The following is a 20,932-nucleotide window of genomic DNA, read 5'->3' as shown; positions in this document are numbered from 1 at the left end:
GGCTGGCATTGTGTTCTGGTAGAAAGAGTAAGGGTTCTGCCAAATAGCTGAATGACCTTGACCCATCCCCTAGACTTGCAGGGGTGTCCAATCTTTTGGCTTCTCTGGGCCACATTGGAAGAAGAATTGTCATGGGCCGCACATAAAATACACTAACACTATTGATAGCTGATGAGCTAAAAAAAAAAAATTGCAAAAAAACTCATAATGTTTTAAGAAAGTTTACGAATTTGTATTGGGCCACATTCAAAACCATCCTGGGCCACATGTGACCCGGGGGCCAGGGTTGGACAAGCTTGCAATGATGGGACCTCTTTCATCTGTAGAACGAGGGTTTGAGGATAGGTGATTTCTGAGTTCCTTTCCAGAAATAAACCACTCTGATACTGTCTCCCCAGGCTACACTTAAATACTTGTGAATTAAATCTAAGTCAACTCCACCAGTTTCAGGTACAGTCAAGCCTAAGGCATTTGTAGAGGAGAGCATTTTCTGTGGCACTGTAGTTCACTCAATAATGCCTTCATTTTTTTTTTAAAGCAGTGCTTTTGGAGGGGGGACAGAGTTCAAAAACTTTAAAAAATGTTAATTTTTAAACTTTTTATTGAAACTTATGGCATACATATATGTGTACAACTCAGTGAATTTCGTGAACTGAACACACCCATGTAATTGGCACACAGAATATTCTCGGTACCTCAGAAGCCTCCCTTGTGCCCACATCCAATATTGTTATAACTCCCTCCCTTTCAAGGATAACCCTTCTCCTGACTTCTCACCACATCAATTAGTTTTTTCTGCTTCGGTTTCTCATGAATGGAATTATGTACAATAAGCACTCTTTTGTCTCTGGTTTCCTTGGCAAACATTATATTTCTGAGCTGCACTGAGATTGTTTTGTGTAGCTGTAGCAGACACTTAGATCTTTCCTCCAGAGAGACATCGATACATCTTTGCACAACTGTGTTAACATCCTCATTTGAGTGACTCCTTTGGGAAGATCAATAACATGCCATTATGCCCAGAGAGAGGTTAAAAGAAGAGGGAGAAATTAGAGGCTTTTTGTAATTGATTAACATATTCTAGCATTAATACATAATACAATTTATTAATTTAAGATATGCAAGCCCTCTTTTGAAGGAGAAAGATTCACCTCCTGGTCTAAAACATCATCATGTCAGGTCAAGGAAAGAATCACTCTCCTAGTGCTGGTTATGAGTATTCAATTACAGAATTCTTAAAGATTGCCAGCTTTACCTTGAGACAGAAACACTGACTTATATATCCCCTTTCTTTCCATGCCCTCCACCCCTTAATCCCAGCACTGCCTGATCCTGCACATACTAGGTGCAAAATAGATATTTGTTGAATGAATGAATGAATGAATGAAGAGTGCAGCTAACATTTACAGTGCATTCACAGTGCCAGCCACTGTGCAAAGATTTCTTGTTTACTCACCGCAACAGCACTATCAGGTGGGTGCTGTTGTCTCAGTTTGCTAGATGGGGAAACATGACCATTGGAAATAACTTGTCCACAGTCACTCAGATATTATGGGGCCGAGTTGGGACCTTTGAACTCATGCTCTTTAGTCTTCACCACTGTGTATTCACACTCACTCTAGGGCTTGCAGAGGCTGCAAGTGGTGGCTGGATTCATGAGTGCCCTTGGCCGAGAGCTCTGCTAGCTGAGGACACACAGCCTGGTTTGTCCCAGCCACTTCCCTCTGGCTTTGTAGAGGGAGCCTGCCCGGTTGGCTCTCGCCACCCCCTTGCTTGTGCCTGTGCCCATGAGTGATTCCTTTCTCAGCACCCCACGCCAGCCTCCGCTCCTAGTGCCGACTGTCCGTCTTGGGGTAATGTTGGCCAACTCCCAGACATGAGAGGATCAGACACAGTCTTAGCATTTGCAATTCTTTCTGTGTGCTGAACTCTCCCCTAGCCCCTGCCCCACCTCCAGCACGTGCATTTCATCTAGTTCACTCCTATTCAGCCCTCACATCTCATCTGGTACATATTGGCCCTCAATAAATATTTGTTGAATGAATAAATGAATGAATGGTAAATGAGGCTTTTAAATTCAATTCTGATATAAACTACTGAAATGCAAGCAATGATGATAAAATAATATGCAACAAAAAGGAAATGCAATGTACTGATGAAACTGGATAGTTCCCTTGACCCCTTTGTGGGACTCATGAAGGAGTGGCTCGCTTACTCAGCCCACAGCTCTCAACCCCTCGTGGGAGGGGGAGCACGCAGGTGAGTGGGTACAGAGGCCAGGTTGAGTGCTTCTGGGCAACCAGCAAGAGCAGGACTCTGTGCAGGCCCACAGCAGCGTCTACAGGTTGCCCGCGACCCCCGAGCCCCAGAGGGCATGTGTTATAGCACATTCTTTTAGCATTGCCATCCTTGGACAGTGTAAGTGTTAAACAGTTCAGTGGAGGGTCAATGTGACAGCCTCTTGCACCTGCACCAAGGTCTTTGTCTGGCATCCATGAGTAATGAAGTTGTAAGAACAAATTGGAGGGTGGTGAATGCAGAGGATTTTATTGCTGATGAAAGTGGCTCTCAGTGGGATGGGTAGCTGGAAAGGGGTTGGAGTGGGAAGGTGGTCTTCCCCTGGAGTTCGGCCATCTGCGGCTGAACTCCTCCAAAGTCCCACTGTCAAGCCATCCCTCTGAAGTCAAGCTGCTCCTCTCCAAGGTCCGGCTACTTCTCTTCTCTCCTCTGCCACTCTGCCAGTGGGGCCTGGGATTTTTATGGGTACAGGATTTGGGGGCAGGGCAGGCCAGGGTGGTTTTGGAAAAGGCAACATTCGGGCAGGGAAATGAGAATGCATGTTCTCACTTTGGGCTGCGGGTCCAGGCTTGAGGGTGTGGCCCTTGTCTAGGGCCACACTCTTCTACCCAATATTTCCCTGCCTCCTGTCCATATCACTTATCCTTTTACAGTATAAAACATACAAGAGCAAAACTCCATCTCAAAAAAAACAAAAAACAAACAAAAAAAAACATGAATAGGAGCTGGGCACAGTGGTGCTGCCTGAGGCAGGAGGATTGCTTGAAGCCACAGTATACTATGATCACACCTGTGAACAGCCATTGCACTCCAGCCTGGGCTACATAGCGAGACCCTATCTCTTTAAAAAAAAATTTTTTTAAGGAAAAATGACATAGAGAAGGATAATTATTGAAAAGATTCTGTGTAATGGTAATAATGATGTAACATTTTGTGTTTTTTTTCCTTCTCTTGTTATTTTGCATGTGTTGATGTTTTCCATAAATCCACATGGACTACCTTGCTTCTAAGTATAACATCCTACTGGGCAACCCTCCCATAATAAACATGGGTTTTGCTTGTTGTCACCAGTGCCCAACTGGCGTTTCTGATTCTCTGGAACCATAGCAATTTGAAGTGCACAGGATCACAGGTTGCCTTGGTTGAGGAATGACCTTTGAGGTATTGCTGTGTTGTGATTATGGCAGCTGTGATGATCTGTCTTCTCCTTACTTTATTCCAGGATGGTTTTCTCTGTCAGGCAGTGTGGCCATGTTGGCAGAACTGAAGTTTTACTGACGTTCAAGATATTCCTTGTCATCATTTGTCTTCATGTCGTTCTGGTAACATCCCTGGAAGGTAATGTGTCTGTTTTTCTTCATTTTTTTTTTCTGTTTATCTGTATGTGTGTATTTTTTTGTTATTTAGGATTTTTTTACTGTGGTAAAATAACATAATATTTATCATTTTAACCATTTTTAAGTATACAGTTCATTGGCATTAAGTACATTCACAGTTTTGTGTAACTGTCACTGCTATCCATTTCTAAAACGTTTTCATCATCCCAAATAGAAACTCTATATCCATTAAACAATAACTCCCAATTTCCTTCCCCCCCACCCCTTCCTGGTAACCTCTGTTCCTTTTCTTTCTATGTATTTGCTTATTGCAAGTACCTTAGATAAGTGGAATCATACAATATTTGTCCTTTTGTGCCTGGCTTATTTCACTTAGGATGTTTTCAAGGTTCACCCATGTTGCAGCATGTATCAGAATTTCATTCTTTTTAACAGCTATTGTTTCACTGTATGCATTGACCCATTTTGTCTATTCATTCATCCATTGATGAGCATTTGGGTCATCTCCCCCTTTTGGCTGTTGTGAATAATGCTGCTATGAACATGGGTGTACAAATCACTATTTGAGTTCCTGCTTTCATTTCTTTGGGGTATATACCTAGGAGGGAATTGCTGGATCATATAACCCTGTGTTGAACATCTTGAGAAACTGATAAGCTGTTTTCCACAGTGGCTATATCCTTTTACATTCCTACAAGCAAGGCACAAGAATTCCAGTGTCTCCCATTCTTGACAATGCTTGTATTTTCCTGTTGTTTTGGCAGTGGGTGTGAAGTGGTATCTTATTGTGGCTTTGATTTGCATTTTCTTAATGATTAGTGATATTGAGCATCTTTTCATGTGCTTATTGGCCACTTGTATATCTTCTTTGGAGAAGTGTCTATTCAAGTCCTTTGCTCAGTTTTGAATTATTGGGTTGTTTTTGTTGGTGTTGAGTTTTGAAGTTCTTTGTGTATTCTGGATATTAATCCCTTATCAGATATATAACTTACAAATATTTTCTCCCATTCTGTGGGGTGTTTCTTCCACTTTCTTAATAGTATCATTTCATGCATAAATTCTTTTAATTTTATGTAGTCTATTTATTTTTACTTTTGTTGTCTATGCTTTGGTGTTATATCAAAGAAATCATTGCCAAATCCAATATCATGAAGACTTTCTCCTATGTTTTCTTCCAAGAATTTATAGTTTTAGCTCTTATGTTTAGGTCCTTTGATCGATTTAGAGTTCATTTTTGTATATGGTATAAGGTAACGGTCCAACTTCACTCTCGTGCATGTGGGTATTGTTTTCCAGCCACATTTCTTGAAAAGACTGCCTTTTTGCCATTGAATGGTCTTGGCAACTTTGTCAAAAATCACTTTGTTATACCAGTGGAGGGTGTCTAGGTTTTTGGCATCTTGAACAAATAATTGGACAAAATGCACTAACAAAGCAAGGAAGGAATGAAGAGATTTATTGAAAATGAAAGTACACTCCACAGTGTGGGAGTAGCCCGAGCACAGGGGCTCAAAGTCCCTGTTACAGAATTTGTGGGAGTTTCCATTGGTTACTTGGTGTATGCCCTATGTAAATGAAGAGGATGAAGTAAAGTTACAAAGTCATTTACTCAGCGTACACCCTATGGTGAGGATATTTCCTGTCATGGCTGAAGTGTGAATCGGCCTTATGTTCCCTGCCTCCAGACCCTATTTTCCTGCCTCAAAGTGACCCTATAGATGAGGGTTTATTTCTGGTGTTTACTTGTTTTTAAATGTATCTACTTGAAGGTACAACCATATGGAAATTTAAAGGTGGTAGAGAATCAGACAAATGAAGCAGCCTGGTATTTTCAGAAAGGGAGATCTTTAGAAGTTCATGGAACAAGAAGAAAAGGCATCTGAGAAAGGCAGTTGAAAGACCAGCAATGCTGGGCCTGCAATTCCTGTGGGCACAACTGCCAAAGGCAAGTGTAAAGAATCCTCATTAGGAGGTTCACACCTGTAATCCCAGCACTTTGGGAGGCTGAGGAGGGAGGATCATTTGAACCCAGGAATTCAAGACAAACCTGAGCAACATAATGAGACCCCGTCTCTACAAAAATGAAATAACATGAAAAATTAGCCAGGCATGGTTGCGGGTGTCTGTATTCCTAGCTACTCAGGAGGCTGAGATGGGAGGATTGCTTGAGCCCAGGAGGCGGAGGTTGCAGTAAACAGTGACCATACCACTGCAGTCCAGCTTGGGTGGCAGAGTACAACCCTGTCTCAAAAAAAAAAAAAAAAAAAAAAAAAGAAGCATCCTCATTAGGAACGGGACTAGGAAATGATTGATACTTAAGACATCAAGGACACACAACGAAATACCTTTCTTATTCAGAAGTGGGTGGCAGGACCAAGGAATCTTTATTGCATAAGATAAAAATCTACTAGCAGCAAACAACAAAACATACAAACAAACAAATAAAACACACATACAAATACACAGACTAAATGGAAAACTTCCCAACAAGCTATAACACAATTGGCAATCCTTTAAAAAGTAGGTACTGGGGCACGTTGTCAAAAAGCCGCCATTCTTTAAAGAAAGAAATAATGGCCGGGTGCAGTGGCTCATGCCTGTAATCCCAGCACTTTGGGAGGCCGAGGCGGGTGGATCACCTGAGGTCAGGAGTTTGAGACCAGCCTGGCCAACATGGCAAAGTCCTGTCTCTACTAAAAATGCAAAAAATTAGCCGGGCGTGGTGGTGCACGCCTATAATCCCAGCTACTTGGGAGGCTGAGGCAGGAGAATTGTTTGAACCCGGGAGCAGAGGTTGCAATGAGCTGAGATCATGCCATTGCACTCCAGCCTGGGTGACAGAGCGAGACTCTGTCTCAAAAAAAATAAAGAAAGAAAGAAAAGAAAAGAAATGATAAGGACTAGATGTATTCTGAAGGCTTACAACATACCAGGTTCCTACATGTTTAATACACATCCACTCCCTTAATCTTCTCAATCCAGTCTAGGAAGGGGAGATCCTAGTTGTATTCCCGTTTTCCAGATCAGGAAGCTGAGGCTCAGAGAGGTAAGTAACTTGCCCAAGTCTGTAAGCCCTTAAGAAGCGGCAGAGCTGGGATTTGAACCCAGTAGTCAGCCTCTAGATTTTGTGCTTGTAACCACAAAACCAAGTTCTCAAACTTGAGCATGCATCAGAATCCCCTGGAGGGCTTATGGAGGTACGGTTCACTGGACCCCACCCCCAGAATTTGTGCTTCAGTGGGTCTGGGGTGGGACCGAGGAATTGACAGCTCTCACAAGCTCCCAGGTGATGCTGATGATATAGCCTAGGGACTACACTTTGAGAACCACTGCCTACACAACTGGTGGAAGACAGCAATGGGGAGCGAAATCTCTTCCTGATATATATATCCCATGAGGTATATATATATAGATATATATATATGTATATATGTATAGATATATATATGTATATATGTATATATCCCATGAGAGATATATATATATATCTCATGGGATACAAATTCTGTTGTTGTGACCATTGTGACCATGTGATGTTCATCTAAACTATGGGCCAGTGAGGTGGCTCACGCCTGTAATCCTAGCACTTTGGGAGGCCAAGGTGGGTGGATCGCTTGAGCCCAGGAGTTCCAGATCAGCCTGGGCAACATGGCGAGACACTGTCTTTACCAAAAAAAAAATAGCCAGGCGGTGGCATGCCTGTTGTAGTCCTAGCTACTCAGGGGGCAGAGGTGGGAGGATCGCTTGAGCCCAGGAGGTCAAGGCTACAGTGAGCTGAGATCATGCCACTGTACTCCAGCCTGGGTGACAGAGCGAGACTCTCAAACAAAAAATAAAATAAAATCTAAACTATTCTCACACGCACCATCTCCTTAGGGCACTGAAACATTACTGTGGGCTTGGCAGGGCAAAACTCAAGAGTCCCCACTTTACTGATGAGTAAATGTCCCCAGGGAGGTTATTGGTTAGGAAGTGGCGGAGTCCAGACTAGATGCTAGATCTTCAGTCTCACGTTTCGGTGCTTTTTCCACCATAGGGGTAGATGAGGCAGGAAAGTGGAACACAAGGGAAAAAATTCATCCAAATGAAAGCTGTTTGTTAGAAATATGTCTTTTTGAAAAATTATGTTTTAAAATGCTAACAACAGGGGCAGGTAAATAGGAAAGTGCATGGCTCTGAAACAAACCTAAGTAGGGAAAAGCTGAGTGATCACTTAAGGCAGCTGACTGCATTTCTTGCTCCGGATCTCTGATGAATTGATTTCTTAAAGCAGTGGTTCCCAAAGTGTGACAGACAAGTAGCATTGGCATCACCTGTCTCTCAGAACGCCCAGTAAGAGTATTTATTCATGTTATTTATTTATTTTGTTTTTGTTTTTGTTTTTTTCTTTTTCTTTCTTTTCTTTACTTTTTTTTTTTTTTTGGAGACAGGATCTTGTTGTTGCCCAGACTTGAGTGCGCAATCTCAGCTCACTGCAGTCTCAACCTCCCGGGCTCAAGTGTTCCTTCCACCTCAGTCTCTGGAGTAGCTGGGACTGCAGGTGACACCACCACGCCCAACTAATTTTTTAAATTTTTTGTAGAGATGGGGTCTCACTATATTGCCCAGGGTGGTCTCGAATTCCTGGGCTCAAGTGATGCTCCCACCTTGCTTCCCAAAGTTCTGGGATTACAGATGTGAGCCACCACGCCCTGCTCATGTTACTGGATAATCACCTTGATAGCACTCACCATGTGCCAGCCACTGTTCTAAGCCCTTACAAATGGCTAATTCATTTAAAGCCCACTCTATAACCCCTTGAAAAAGGCACTATTATCAGCTTATTTTACAGGTGAGGAAATTGAGGTGAGTTAAGCAACTTGCCTTCGGTCAAATAATTAAGAGGTTGCAGAGTTACAATTCAAATTCAGGCCATCTGGCTCCAAAGCTTGTATGTTGGACCTCTATACTATGGTGCCTTTTCACATTCTTAACCTCTCTGCTATGCTAGGCTCAGTTGCTTGGTAGTTGTGAATCTGTAGATTAAAAATAAAGATGGAATCCATAATTGTGAGAATCAGTGTTGTTCTGGATCACCCAGGTGGTTCATAGGCACCGCCTCCTCCAATAGCTTTGGACTGGGGCAGGGGTTCTTTTAGTTCAGGATGGCTCAGGCCTGGTTTTTGAAGGCCAAGGGGACTGACCTGCCACTTCTCCACTGGGTTATCAATTGTGCGATAATGATTGCCTGCTGTGTGCCCAGCAGTACTGGCTGCTGAGAACATTGTCTCTGACTCCAGGGAATTCACACTGCAGTTGGAGGGCCGTGACTATGACGCACGAGAACAATACAAACTATAAGTCTTAAAGTATGAGTCACGCATGAGAACAATACAAACTATAAGTCTTAAAGTATGAGTCAGCGCTATAGGGCGCTCACATGTGGCCTGTGGCCAGATCTGTGGATTAGTCTAATTCGATGCTAAGCCACCTATAGCAGATGCTATTGGTGTGCTGCCTATACCCCCTTGGCCCACCCCAGGGGTCACCTGCAGACAGTTCCTGTGGATGCTGACGGCTTTCATGTCTCCCTGAGGATCATGTATGTCCATGGGAGTGTGCTTGGCCCATGTGCGGGACAAACCAGAAGTGCCAGGGAGATAACACCCCCAAACAGTGAGTAATGGGAATTGGTATTTAAATATGCCAGCTTCCTTGTCCCTTGGTGGGACCACACTCAGATGTGTTCTATGTTATCTCCCAGAGCTCCCCAGTTGCATTGTACCCCATAATACTCATCTGCTCATGAATGTGCCCATTTCCGGATTCACCCCCTTGTCTGTCTCACTTGCATATTCCCCCACTCTGCTTCCGGGGACCCTCCCCATTGGGAAACTCCCCTTCCAAAGTTGAGGCCAAATCTTACTACCTCTAGAAAACCTGCCCTGACCTCGGAAGAATTAAATCCCCCTCCCCAGTGCTTGCTTCTCTTTATCCATCCGTACCTGGGGATATCACTTTGTGTCACACTCATTACGGGCTTCCTTTGTACCGTGAGTCCTTGCAGTGTGCGGTCAGTGCCAGACAAAAGGTTGGCGAGGCGGGTGGCGAACTCACGGGAGGGAAGCTGATGGGCACTGAGAGCCTGCTCAGGGCCACTCTTCCAGGTGCTTTACCCACATTATCTCATTTAATCCTTACAAAACCTCTTTCCGGTGGGTAGTTTTCATCTCGGTTTACAGACAAAGAAACTGTCAAACAAATGAAGGCATTTGCCTAGAGGTCCCACAGCTAGGAAGATTCCCCATCAGAATCTGTAGCCTGTACTACTCACACGACACCAGGCTGCCCAGGGCACCCTCAGTAAGTGTCTGGGGACTGAATGAGCATGTCACTGAGGCGCAGGGCTAGGGGAGTGGAGAGGGAGCCTGGGGTGAGCTGTTAGAGAGCAGCAGCTACCGCGACCCGGGGCTCTGGGAGATCTGGACCGTAAACACAGTAGCTTCACCCTGGAAGCCTGAGAGGTGACTCAGTAGCTCTTGACGGCAGGGAGAGGTGGGATGACACTCTCTCGTCAGGCCACTAGCCAACAGAGAGAGCCCGTGGACCTTAACACTTTCAGTTGTGTGATTTGGTGACATTTGAGGGGCTCATTCTTGGTCTACCAGAATGGGTTTTGGCACCTCCAGCCTCCAGCTCTCCTGGGCGGTACCAATGCCTTTTTTTTTTTTTTTTTAATCTTTGAAGGAGGTCTTCTTTTAGATACAACTATTCTATTTTCCAGAGGGGCAGATGACATAATAGTGGAAGATGGTTATAATTTCATTCTTGCAGAGTTGTCTTCCTCATTTGGAAACAATTACACATTTGAGCCAGTTTGGTGATCTCATGAGCTACAATCCCCAACTTTCTCTCTGGGCTGGGTCTAGATCTTTCTGTGCTGCAGGCATTTCCAGCGATGAGTCCCTCTATAATTCCCCTCTCCGAGGCCTGGCTGTCTGATTTCCTCCTATCCTCTCGTGCTGTGTCCACCTGAGTCCTTGGTCTTCCTTGCGAGGAAGTCGGTAGAGCTGCAGGAAATGGGCTGTGTGCTCCTGAGAGGCGGGAAACCTGTTCTGTTTCATTTTGTCCTCTAATACCAGACCCTGTCCTGGTCTCCTCATTCTCTCTCAATCCCCTGTCTGTACAAATGAGGTTATAAATGCTTACCATGGCACTGATCTGATGCTCAGCCAATCTCACAACCCCCACTGACCCCTGCCAAATCTTACTACCTGCACCCAGGCATGAGGCCATGTCTGTTGGACCCTGGCTCTTTCCCTAGCAGGTGGAAGTGGTGATGGGGAGTGATGGAGAGTCTATCATAGATAGGTGGCAGGGGAAACTGAAAGCAGAGGGCATTGTGTCCCACTCTCCACTTGGAACTCCAGGTAAGGACTCCTTATGGGCCCTGTGTGTCAGCACAGGGCAGTTGCAGAGATGAAATGGCAAAACTGTTTCCTCTGGGAGATGATGTCCCCTCCAAGTCTCTCTCAGCTCTCATGTGGTAGAGTAGGGACTCTAAAGTACCCTCATGTTCCTAGTGGGTAGCTGTGATGAGATCCAGGGGTGGGGACAGGGCTGCAAAGACTATGGCATGGACAGCCTAGGCCAGGGGTCAGATGGAGGATGAGACAGACACTCAGTGGTGAGAGCTCAAGGGAGCTGTATTAGCAGAAGGACCCCCAGGCCTGGATGGGATTCTGAAGAATAGACCATGGGCCCACTGGACACAGCCTTCAGCAGTGGACACCAGTTGGATACCCAGGAGCCCTACAGGATGAGGGAGGTCTCTGGAGAGGCCATTGAGAACTCAGGGCTCAGCACTGGGTGAGCTCACAGATCCAGGCCCCTTCTCCCTGCTGCCGGAAAGGCCCTAGCACGCCATTCTCAGCCCAGGTGCCATCTTGACTACCAGAAAGAAAAGGAGGGCGGACAAAGATTGTGCATTTATTCACAAGTCATTGGGTTAACTAGAGACCATTTTAGAGCAAAAGAGACAAAGCTACCTTAAATCATCAGACTTAAGGATCTCTTTCCTGTATTTCTGGAGTGGAGGCTCTGAAACAAAAGGGAGCCACCCTAGATATCAAAGGCAGCTCAGGAATTTTTGGTGTGTTTTGGTGCTATTGTTTCTACATCTAAATTGTATCTATAAATTTTAAACTTGCTTTAAAATGAATACATATTGAACACAGAATGATGTGTGAGGGCACTCCATTAGGAATTGTGGGAGGCCATCATCATATCTTGAACTCTGATCCTCCTCCAGGTTTTATCTTTTCAGGTATGTAGAGACATCATTCAGGTCCTAGAGGGTAATGGTGACATCTTTTCTCTCTTTGTAGCCTCCATATTTTCTAGCACATAGTAAGTACTCAGTAAACTGTGGTTGTCTAATTGGTTTCGATTTGTGACCCTAGTCTAAAGCCTAGAGATATTCCAAAAAGTGGGCCCCCCCTCAGCTTACATCAGCAGTACTATGCTCATCCGAACCCAGTCAGTTCTGATACAGTGTAGACTACTCCAAACTTCTGTATAGACTTCAGTGAGGTGGCTGTACCTTGGCTAGGATTACCCTTGAAGAATGGATTTCCCCTCCTCCGTATGAGGAAGGAGCTCAACTGATTCCCCATTAAGATTCCTTCACAGTCTGACATTCTGTGAGTTCAATCAGCCAGTAGGGACCATCTTCAGATTCTTCATTCATTGTCCTGGAATACCAGGGATCCTCGAACATTATGTCATTCCGGAAATCCTTGGGTGATGTCTGAGCTGCTGATTATTTATGCCAGGTTCTCACATTTGGGTGCACATTGGAATCACCTGGGGGAATTTAAGAACACCTGCCTCGGCCGGGTGTGGTGGCTTACACCTGTAAACCCAGCACTTTGGGAGGCCAAGCCACGTGGATCATTTGAGGTCAGGAGTTTGAGACCAGCCTGGACAACATGGTGAAACCCCGTCTCTACTAAAAATACAAAAATTAGCCGAGTGTGGTGGTGGGCACCTGTAATCCTAGCTATTCAGGAGCCTGAGGCAGGAGAATTGCTTGAACCTGGGAGCAGAGGTTGCAGTGAGCTGAGATTGCACCACTGCACTCCAGTCTGGGCGACAGAGCGAGACTCCATCTCAAAGATAAAAAAAAAAAAAGAATACCTGCCTCCTACCCCCCAGAGATTCTGACATTATTGGTCTGGGGGCACAGCCTGGATATTGGGGTTCTTCAAAATACCCCAAGCGATGCTAGCAGAACCGAGAACCACTCACCTCTGCAATCCCATTTTAAGGCTGTTCTCCTGTTCAAAGTCCTAATGTGAAATTGGAAACAATTTATAAGTCACATTTTTTCGAACTACATTTATTATGTGAGGCAATTTCAAAGGCTTTTAAAGTTATAACAAAGCCAGTAATCTCTTGATTTCAAAATGGATAAAAGCTCTAGAAGTGGCTCTTGCCGACTGGCAAATCCCCCAAGTTATCATTGCTGTCCTTGCCTTGCTCTTCATTGAAGAATCCCAGTGTCTCTTCATAGTATCTTATTTATTTATTTATTTATTTATTTTTCTGAGACAGAGTCTCGCTGTGTTGTCCAGGCTGGAGTGCAGTGGCGTGATCTCGGATCACTGCAACCTCCGCCTCTCGGCTTCAAGCAATTCTCCCACCTCAGCCTCCCGAGTAGCTGGGATTACAGGCTCGCGGCACCACACCTGGCTAATTTTTGAATTTTTAGTAGAGACGGGGTTTTGCCACGTTGGCCAGGCTGGTCTCAAACTCTTGACCTCAGGTGGTCCGCCTACCTTGGCCTTCCAAAGTGCTGGGATTACAGGCATGAGCCACCATGCCTGGCCTTCTTCATAGTGCCTTTAGTACCAGTACTGTGTATACTAAGACAGATTCTTTAGTACTACTACATAGTACTGGTACTAAAGACAGATTCTTTAGTACTACTTCATACATAGTACTAGTACTAAAGATTAACAACAGCAGCAGCAACACAACTGGACACTCCTGTAGGTCTTTGCGGTTGACGAAGCACCTTGGCATACATCATCTCACGGTGTCCCCTTGAGGTTAGCAGAAAAGTTTGTGTTATCCTCACTTTGCTGAAGAGAAAACTGAAGCTCAAAGCAATGGAGTGACTTTCTAGGTTACCCAGAAAGAAACAGTACCAAGATCCAGAAAGTGCTTATTTTTGGCTTGGACAGTTTGGGTAATTTCCAAATTCACACAGCTGGAAAGTGGAGGTGGTGAGATTCTAGAACTCGTGTTCTTAACCACTTCCCCAATATTTAGTCCTGAAGCATTAAAAATGGTTTTCTTGTTGTTGCTGTTGTTGTTTTAGAGCCTGGGTCTCACTGTGTTGCCCAGGCTGGAATGCGGTGCCTATTCACAGGCACAACAATCATGGCTCACTGCAGCCTCGAACTCCTGGGCTCAAGCCATCCTCCCATCTCGACCTCCCGAGTAGCTGGGATTACAGGTGCATGCCACCGTGCCTGGCTTGAAAATGGTTTTTGCACAACTTTGCATGATTTGTTCATCCTGGGATGAATTTATATCCCCAAAGCACTGTATAAAGATAAAGAGTGATCTAAGGCATAAAAGCAACAGTTCTGCTGATTTAACCTATTAGGGTTTAAGTTGATATTCCAAGAGAACACGCTGTTGAAATGCACCTTAATAGCGGGTACATCCTTAGTTCAAGAAATAACAAGAAACACATTGATCTTGCCAAGAGGCCTCACATTTACAAGATCACAGGGCTGTAAAAAACATCAAGGTAAGTTAGAGATACTTTTGCAATGATGTTTGTGATGTGATGTGTGTTAGTCTTTAACATCCGTGTCCAGTGTGACCTATACCCTTTTGTTACTTTTCTTTTAGAAATGAACAGAGCATAAAGTAAAAGTTACTCTAATGTTGCTATAGTATTTAGTACAGCATAGAGTTTTTTAATTTGAAGAAGAGATAAACAAAGTTATAAAATGGCAGTAATTTTGCTTTAGTGTGTAAATTAGAATTGCTTATAATTATCTGATTAATTGAATGAACAGGAATTGAACACATAGCTCTGTTGTCTTTCAATTATGTAGACATTTTTGCCTTGCTCTTAACTTGAAATATGATTTGATATTACACAGATTGGGATTCACAGTGAAGTCTAACCAATTCTGGGTTTTGGTGTACACAAGCAGAAGGAGATGGGTTTGAATTAGTGAGAAGTTTTCAGTTACAGGATGTTTTCAAAGTAGAGTTTTAAAACTTTGAAGTGAGTTGCATAATATGACTAGAATGTAAACTCTCTTTGAGGCCAGGGACTTTGTTTTATTCCCTGCTATAACCCCCGTGCCTGGCACACAGTAGGCCTTCAAAAATGGGATTAAAAGAATAAACTTTGGCAAATGACTTCACATTTCTGAGCTTGTGTTTCCTCACTTGTAGACTGAAGGGGTTGGACTATTTTGGTATCTGGTATTTTCCCCACCCATGACCTATTTTGTAATTCTTTTCTTCCAGTGAACTCCAAGCCCTAAAAGATGCTTTTACACAATTTATTTAAGTAAGATTGTTCTCATTTTTGGTGTTGAGTAAAAACATATATGACAGTATCCAGTGTTTGTGATCAGCAGTAGAAAACCAGTATTGATATAATCCCAAACGGTACAAACATTATACTCTATTTTTATTTTATTTTTATTTTTTAGAGACAGGGTCTTGCTCTGTCACCAGGCTGGAATGCAATGGTGCAATCATAGTTCACTGCAGTCTCTAACATCTGGGCTCAAGCGCACCTCCCACCTCAGCCTCCCAAGTAGCTTGGACTATAGGCATGCACCACCACTCCCAGCTAATTTTAACATGTTTAGTAGCGATGAAGTCTCTTCATGTTGCCCAGGCTGGTCTCAAACTCCTGGGCTCAAACTCCTGGGCACCTGCCTCGGCCTCCCAAAGCACTGGGATTACAGGCGTGAGTCATCGCACCCAGCCTCAGCCTCACACTCTAATTTTTTTGTGTGCAGCCTATTGTGGATAAATAAGCGATTTTTGAAATGATGAAAGTACTGTCTAAATGACTACCTTTGCAAAACGTACAGTATTGCACTAGGTCATCTTCAAGTCTCCTTTACCTCTGAAGTGGATTTCTATGAACTTCAGTTTCCTGATGTGTAATATGAAGGGATGGAACCCCATGATCTTTGTAGGAGGTGCCTTCCTATGATGATCCTAAACTATGGAAACTTGAATTAGATGAGCACAGTGTTCTAACAGACATTCTCACTAACCTAGTGTTAGTGAATAGATAAGAATGTTTTATAGTCAGAATGGAAATCTCATGCATGTAAATCCTGGAAGAAACCATCTTCATGATTTTTTAAAATGCCCTCTACAAGTTACTGATACCACATTGTTTGCATTAAGTGAAAAAAGTAGTTTATTATATAATGGTAAACTTTATCCAAGGGCACAGAATCATATAGTCTGAATTAATAATAATTACACCTTATTGTTGAAACTGTGATAAAATGCTTGATAAATGTAATATAATTTCATTCAAAGAAATCACTCCCATTTTACAGATAAGGAAATACAAGCAGAGGAATGTTAGGAACTTACTCAAGGCAGAGCCAGGATCTGAACCCAAGTCAGTCTCCTTAATCACATTTAAAGCTTGGCTCAGCAGGCATGTTCATTTATTCATTAGAAATAAATGAACACAGACATTTTATTCATATGTAGGAGATTACCAAATCAGAGTTACAGATTATTAAAAGTGAGAGATCTCAGATCAAACTTTCAAAGCTCATGACAAGCCAAAGAAAATATGAGGAGAAGACATTATTAGAACAGGAGCTACCAATGTATAAAGGCTGGCTAAGGATTTTCTGAAGGTTAAGGGTTAACGTGGCTTCAAAACAGAGGCAACTTAAAAATACAATTTTTCCAACTAAGTAGGATTTCTATGCAGCAGGACTATGCCTAATTCCAACCCTCTTAATGGTTTTTTACTAGCATGTAGTTGTTTACAGAACTAGTTCCTCACATAGGAGTCCCACTCTGAAGGGTCCCAGAGAACCACGATATGAACATTCGCTAGGAGCAAAGCTGATAGGGTGAGTCATAAAGAAGGGGCTGTTCATATTCAGCCTCAAAGTGACAAGGACTTCTCCTCCTCGGGTTCATGCTGACTGCCTGACTTTTGACCTTGTCAATATCATGACAAAGAACAAGAGAGAAAATGGTGGCTGGGGAGAGTGATTTTAGCATTAATCTTGTCCCACCGTTAGTTTAATGGGCATTAATTACTTCACAGCACTCAAATTAAATCTGATGTGGCAGAGACTGGCTGGCACCATAGCTTTTACTTTTCTTCCTCAGCACACAGCTAGGCTACATTTCCCAACCTCCCTTGTAGTTAGAAGTGGCCGTGTAACTGAGTGCTGGCCAATGGATGTGGGTATAAGTGATGTGTGCCACCTCGAGGCCTGGTCATTAAAAATCTCCCACCTGGCCAGTTGCAGTGGCTCACACCTGTAATCTCAGCACTTTGGAAGGTCAAGGAGGGTGGATCACCTGAGGTCAGGGGTTCGAGACCAGCCTGGCCAACATGGTGAAACCCTGTCTCTACTAAAAATACAAAACTTAGCCAGGCGTGGTGGTACAAGTCTGTAATCCTGGCTACTTGGGAGACTGAGGCAGGAGAATCACTTGAACCTGGGAGGCGGAGGTTGCAGTGATTCGATATTGTGCCACTGCACTCCAGCCTGGGTGACAGAGTGAGACTCCATCTCAAAAAAAAAAAAAAAAAATCTCCCACCTGATTCCCATCACTCTCTCTCTTTCCCCGTTTGCCTGCCGGATCGTGCTCTCCAGAGCAAACTTGGAATCTGCATCTGACACATGGTGAGAACTCAGTAAATACTAGTAATTATCACTATAGACCAGTGCTCATAGAACTTTTTTTTGCAATAACGGAAGTGCTCTATATCTGTGCTGCCCAAAACAGTGGCCACCAGCCACATGTGACCACAGTATTGAGCACTTGAAACTTGACTGGGGTACTAAATTCTAATTATGTTTAACTTTAATTAATTTAAATTTAAATAGCCACATGTAGCTAATGGCTACCATGTTGGACAGCACAGTTATAGACCATTTAATCTAATTGCTTCAGAAGGTTTCTATCTCAAACTGTGTAAGTCAGGATTCAATCACAGGAGAACCACTAAGGTGCGTGCACGCGCGCACACACACACACACACACACACACACAGGGATTTGCTACAGGGATTTGTCCTAATACAACTGTGGGAGCTGGTTAAGCAGTCTCTATAAAGCTCTCATCTTCACATCTGATGTTGGGACTCGACATCTATGGGACAGGCAGTTGGGAAGGAAGGATAAATGTAAAATAAGGGAGAGCAAGAACAACCTGGAAACCAGAAGCATGCATTGTAGCCCACGAGAACAGACTGAGCCCCACGTCGCTTATTGTTGCTTTTGACCTTGGTAGTATGGATGTCCTGCAGAAGCTGGGCCCTTCATCATAAAGTACACACATGGCCAAGGAGCCGAAGAAGCTGAAAAGGAAAACCCAGGAGAAGGTGGAGCAGTTACAGGCCCGGCAGCTCCCTGGTCCTAATAAGATGAGGCAACTGATCATTGCCAACCTATGTGAGCTGCAACATGGCTGCTGCCCACATCTGCCCAGATCTCCCACAGGAAACTCTCTTCTGTCCCACGTTAATTAGAAACATGCAAGAAAGGGAATTTTGGGAAATGTAGTTGGTCTAACGAAGATGATGCATTATGGAGCCACCACACATGCTAGCATGCTAATGAGCTCAATTTTCTATCTGCTAATACTTCTAAATAAAACATGAAGCTAACATCTCCCAAGGCTCTATTTTGTTGTTTCAGTTCTGCAACTGGCCTAGAGAATTCTGAAGATCCTTGCAGCCAGCTAACGTTATCTTTGAGTGGTAAGATTAGGAGTACTTTTCAAGTTTTTCCTTATATTTTTCTGTGGCTTAGAATTCTTCCCACATAAACCCACATTATGATTATAATCAGAAAAAAATTAGTTACTTTTTAGAAGCCAGCCTATGACCCCTAGGGAGACCATGCATCCCACTTAAGGGCAACCCAATAACATCATGATTAACTGTGTCTTCTACATTCTTCCTGGAAATTTCACCTGTTCTTGACTTTGTACAAGAACTTATAAAACGTAAGTTATGGTCATCAGATTTCCTGAAGCCCTCTGCTTCTCTCCTCCCATGTTCTCAAAGTGATCCCAAGGATATTTTAGAAACTGGAAGCAAATACTATAAGGAGAAAAGAAACTGGAGTGGAAGTCTTGCACGTAGAAGGGAGAAATCATTTTTAGATAAGTCACTGGGAAAGTGAAGAATAGAGAGTGCATCCTTGATATGGTTTGTCTGTATTCCCACTCAAATCTCATCTTGAATTGCAGCTCCCATAATTCTTACATGTTGTAGGAGGGACCCGGTGGGAGATAATTGAATAACGGGAGCGGTTTCCCCCATACTGTTCTTGTGGTAGCAAATAAGTTTCATGAGATCTGATGTTTTTATAAGGGATTTCCCCCTTTCACTTGGCTCTCTCTTTTGCCCGCTGCCATATAAGACATCCCTTTGCTCTTCCTTCCTCTTCCACCATGATTGTGAGGCCTCCCCAGCCATGTGGAAATGTGAGTAAATTAAACCTCTTTCCTTTATAAATTACCCAGTCTTGGGTATGTCTTTATCAGAGCGTGAAAACGGACTAATACAGTCATTGTATTAACTACTGACGTGAGCAGTATTTACTGTGTATTCTTCTCAATACTTTAACAGTAGTACCTATGAAGTATGTCCTGTTACACTTATCTTCGTGCCTGTTTTTCACCTGGGAAACTGAAGTGCAGATGGGTTAAGTAAGTGGTCAAAGTTACATAGTAGCAAATGGCAGAGCCAGGATTTGGACCTAGGCCATCCTGGTCTTTGGAGTCTAGGCTCTTAACCTACCTGCCACACTGCCTTCTTTAGGGGTGCAGGACAGGGTCACGTGGACTATGGGAGTTCGATAGATTAACTGCTGGCAGGCCGATTCCTGTTTCTTCCTCACTCCCACATCCCAGTGACCCCCCCTCCGCCCCGCAAAATCCTCTCACTTTTACCTTAGAAGGATCTGTTGAACCTCTCTTTTCATGCCAGCTTCCCAAGCATGGGTTCAAGTCCTCATCGTGTCTTGCCCAGTGTACCCCTGTAGCTTACTCTCTGGCCTTCCCACTTCAGATTTCCCTCATTTATTTCACAGTTATACAAAAAATATTGTTCTGTGTCAGGAACAGGGGCAAGGGGGAGGGGAGAATGGGGAGTTATTGTTTAATAGGTATGGGGTTTTGGTTTGGGAAGATGCAGAAGTTCTAAAGAGAGAAGGTGGTGATGGTTGCATAAAAATGTGGACATACTTAATGCAACCAAACTGTACACTTAAAAATGGTTAAGATGAGGCCGGGTGCAGTGGCTCATGCCTGTAATCCCAGCACTTTGGGAGGCCGAGGCAAGCGGATCACCTGAGGTCAGGAGTTCGAAATTAGCCTGGCCAATACGGTGAAACCCTGTCTCTACTAAAAATACAAAAATTAGCTGAGCTGAGCATGGTGGCGGACGCCTGTAATCCCAGCTACTAGGGAGGCTGAGGCATGAGAATTGTTTGAACCTGGGAGGTGTAGGTTGCAGTGAGCCGAGATCGTGCCACTGCACTCCAGCCAGGGCAACAGAGTGAGACTCCATCTTGGGGAAAAAAAAGGTTAAGATGGTAAATTTTATGTGTTGTATATACATATGTATATATATATAAACATATATGTGTTTATAGACATAAAAACATATGTATATATGTAGCATATAATTTGTGGTTTTATATATGTAAATAATATATAATAAATATAAAAATAATAATTGTTCTGAAATGTACCTTAAAAAGCCTCTACTGCATCTCCTTCTCCACAAGATAAAGCCCACATTTCTTAGCATAGCTTTCATTACTTGATCATCTGGCTCATGTGCCATGCAGGACTGTAGCTTGGCCACCATCTTTTTGTGCCGATGACTTTGTGATCAACCACTCCTCTTTGGCCCTTCTCCTGGAAAGACCCCATAGAACTGAGAGCTATCATTCAGCCTTGCCGATCATCATGGAAGTAGCAGGAATGATGGGTTAATAAGGAGATAGACTTACAGACAGCCTCTCAGGTGGCCAGACAGCAT

At 43.6% G+C, this 20,932-nt stretch overlaps 1 protein-coding gene and 1 long non-coding RNA gene across 9 annotated transcripts in view; one reads left to right on the top strand and one right to left on the bottom strand.

Annotated features, from left to right (window-relative positions):
• ADGRG2 (adhesion G protein-coupled receptor G2) overlaps positions 1 to 20,932 on the top strand; it is a 134,097-nt gene that overhangs the window by 50,393 nt on the left and 62,772 nt on the right. For all 8 annotated transcript variants that reach the window (XM_055376709.2, XM_055376706.2, XM_055376707.2 and 5 more), the window contains exon 3: positions 3,521 to 3,636. In XM_055376709.2, coding sequence (XP_055232684.1) covers positions 3,522 to 3,636 — 115 coding nt within the window. In that variant the 5' untranslated portion in view covers position 3,521. The remainder of the gene's footprint in view (positions 1 to 3,520; positions 3,637 to 20,932) is intronic.
• LOC129530107 (uncharacterized) overlaps positions 16,072 to 20,932 on the bottom strand; it is a 72,855-nt gene continuing 67,994 nt past the window's right edge. The window contains exon 3 of the long non-coding RNA XR_008675655.2: positions 16,072 to 18,235. This is a non-coding gene — a long non-coding RNA (uncharacterized lncRNA). The remainder of the gene's footprint in view (positions 18,236 to 20,932) is intronic.

The sequence above is a fragment of the Gorilla gorilla genome, chromosome X, assembly GCF_029281585.2.
Source record: "Gorilla gorilla gorilla isolate KB3781 chromosome X, NHGRI_mGorGor1-v2.1_pri, whole genome shotgun sequence".
In the NCBI taxonomy this organism is placed as follows: domain Eukaryota; kingdom Metazoa; phylum Chordata; class Mammalia; order Primates; family Hominidae; genus Gorilla; species Gorilla gorilla.
Note: the sequence above shows the minus strand (reverse complement) of the source record. Positions and strands in the feature narration are given on the sequence as shown.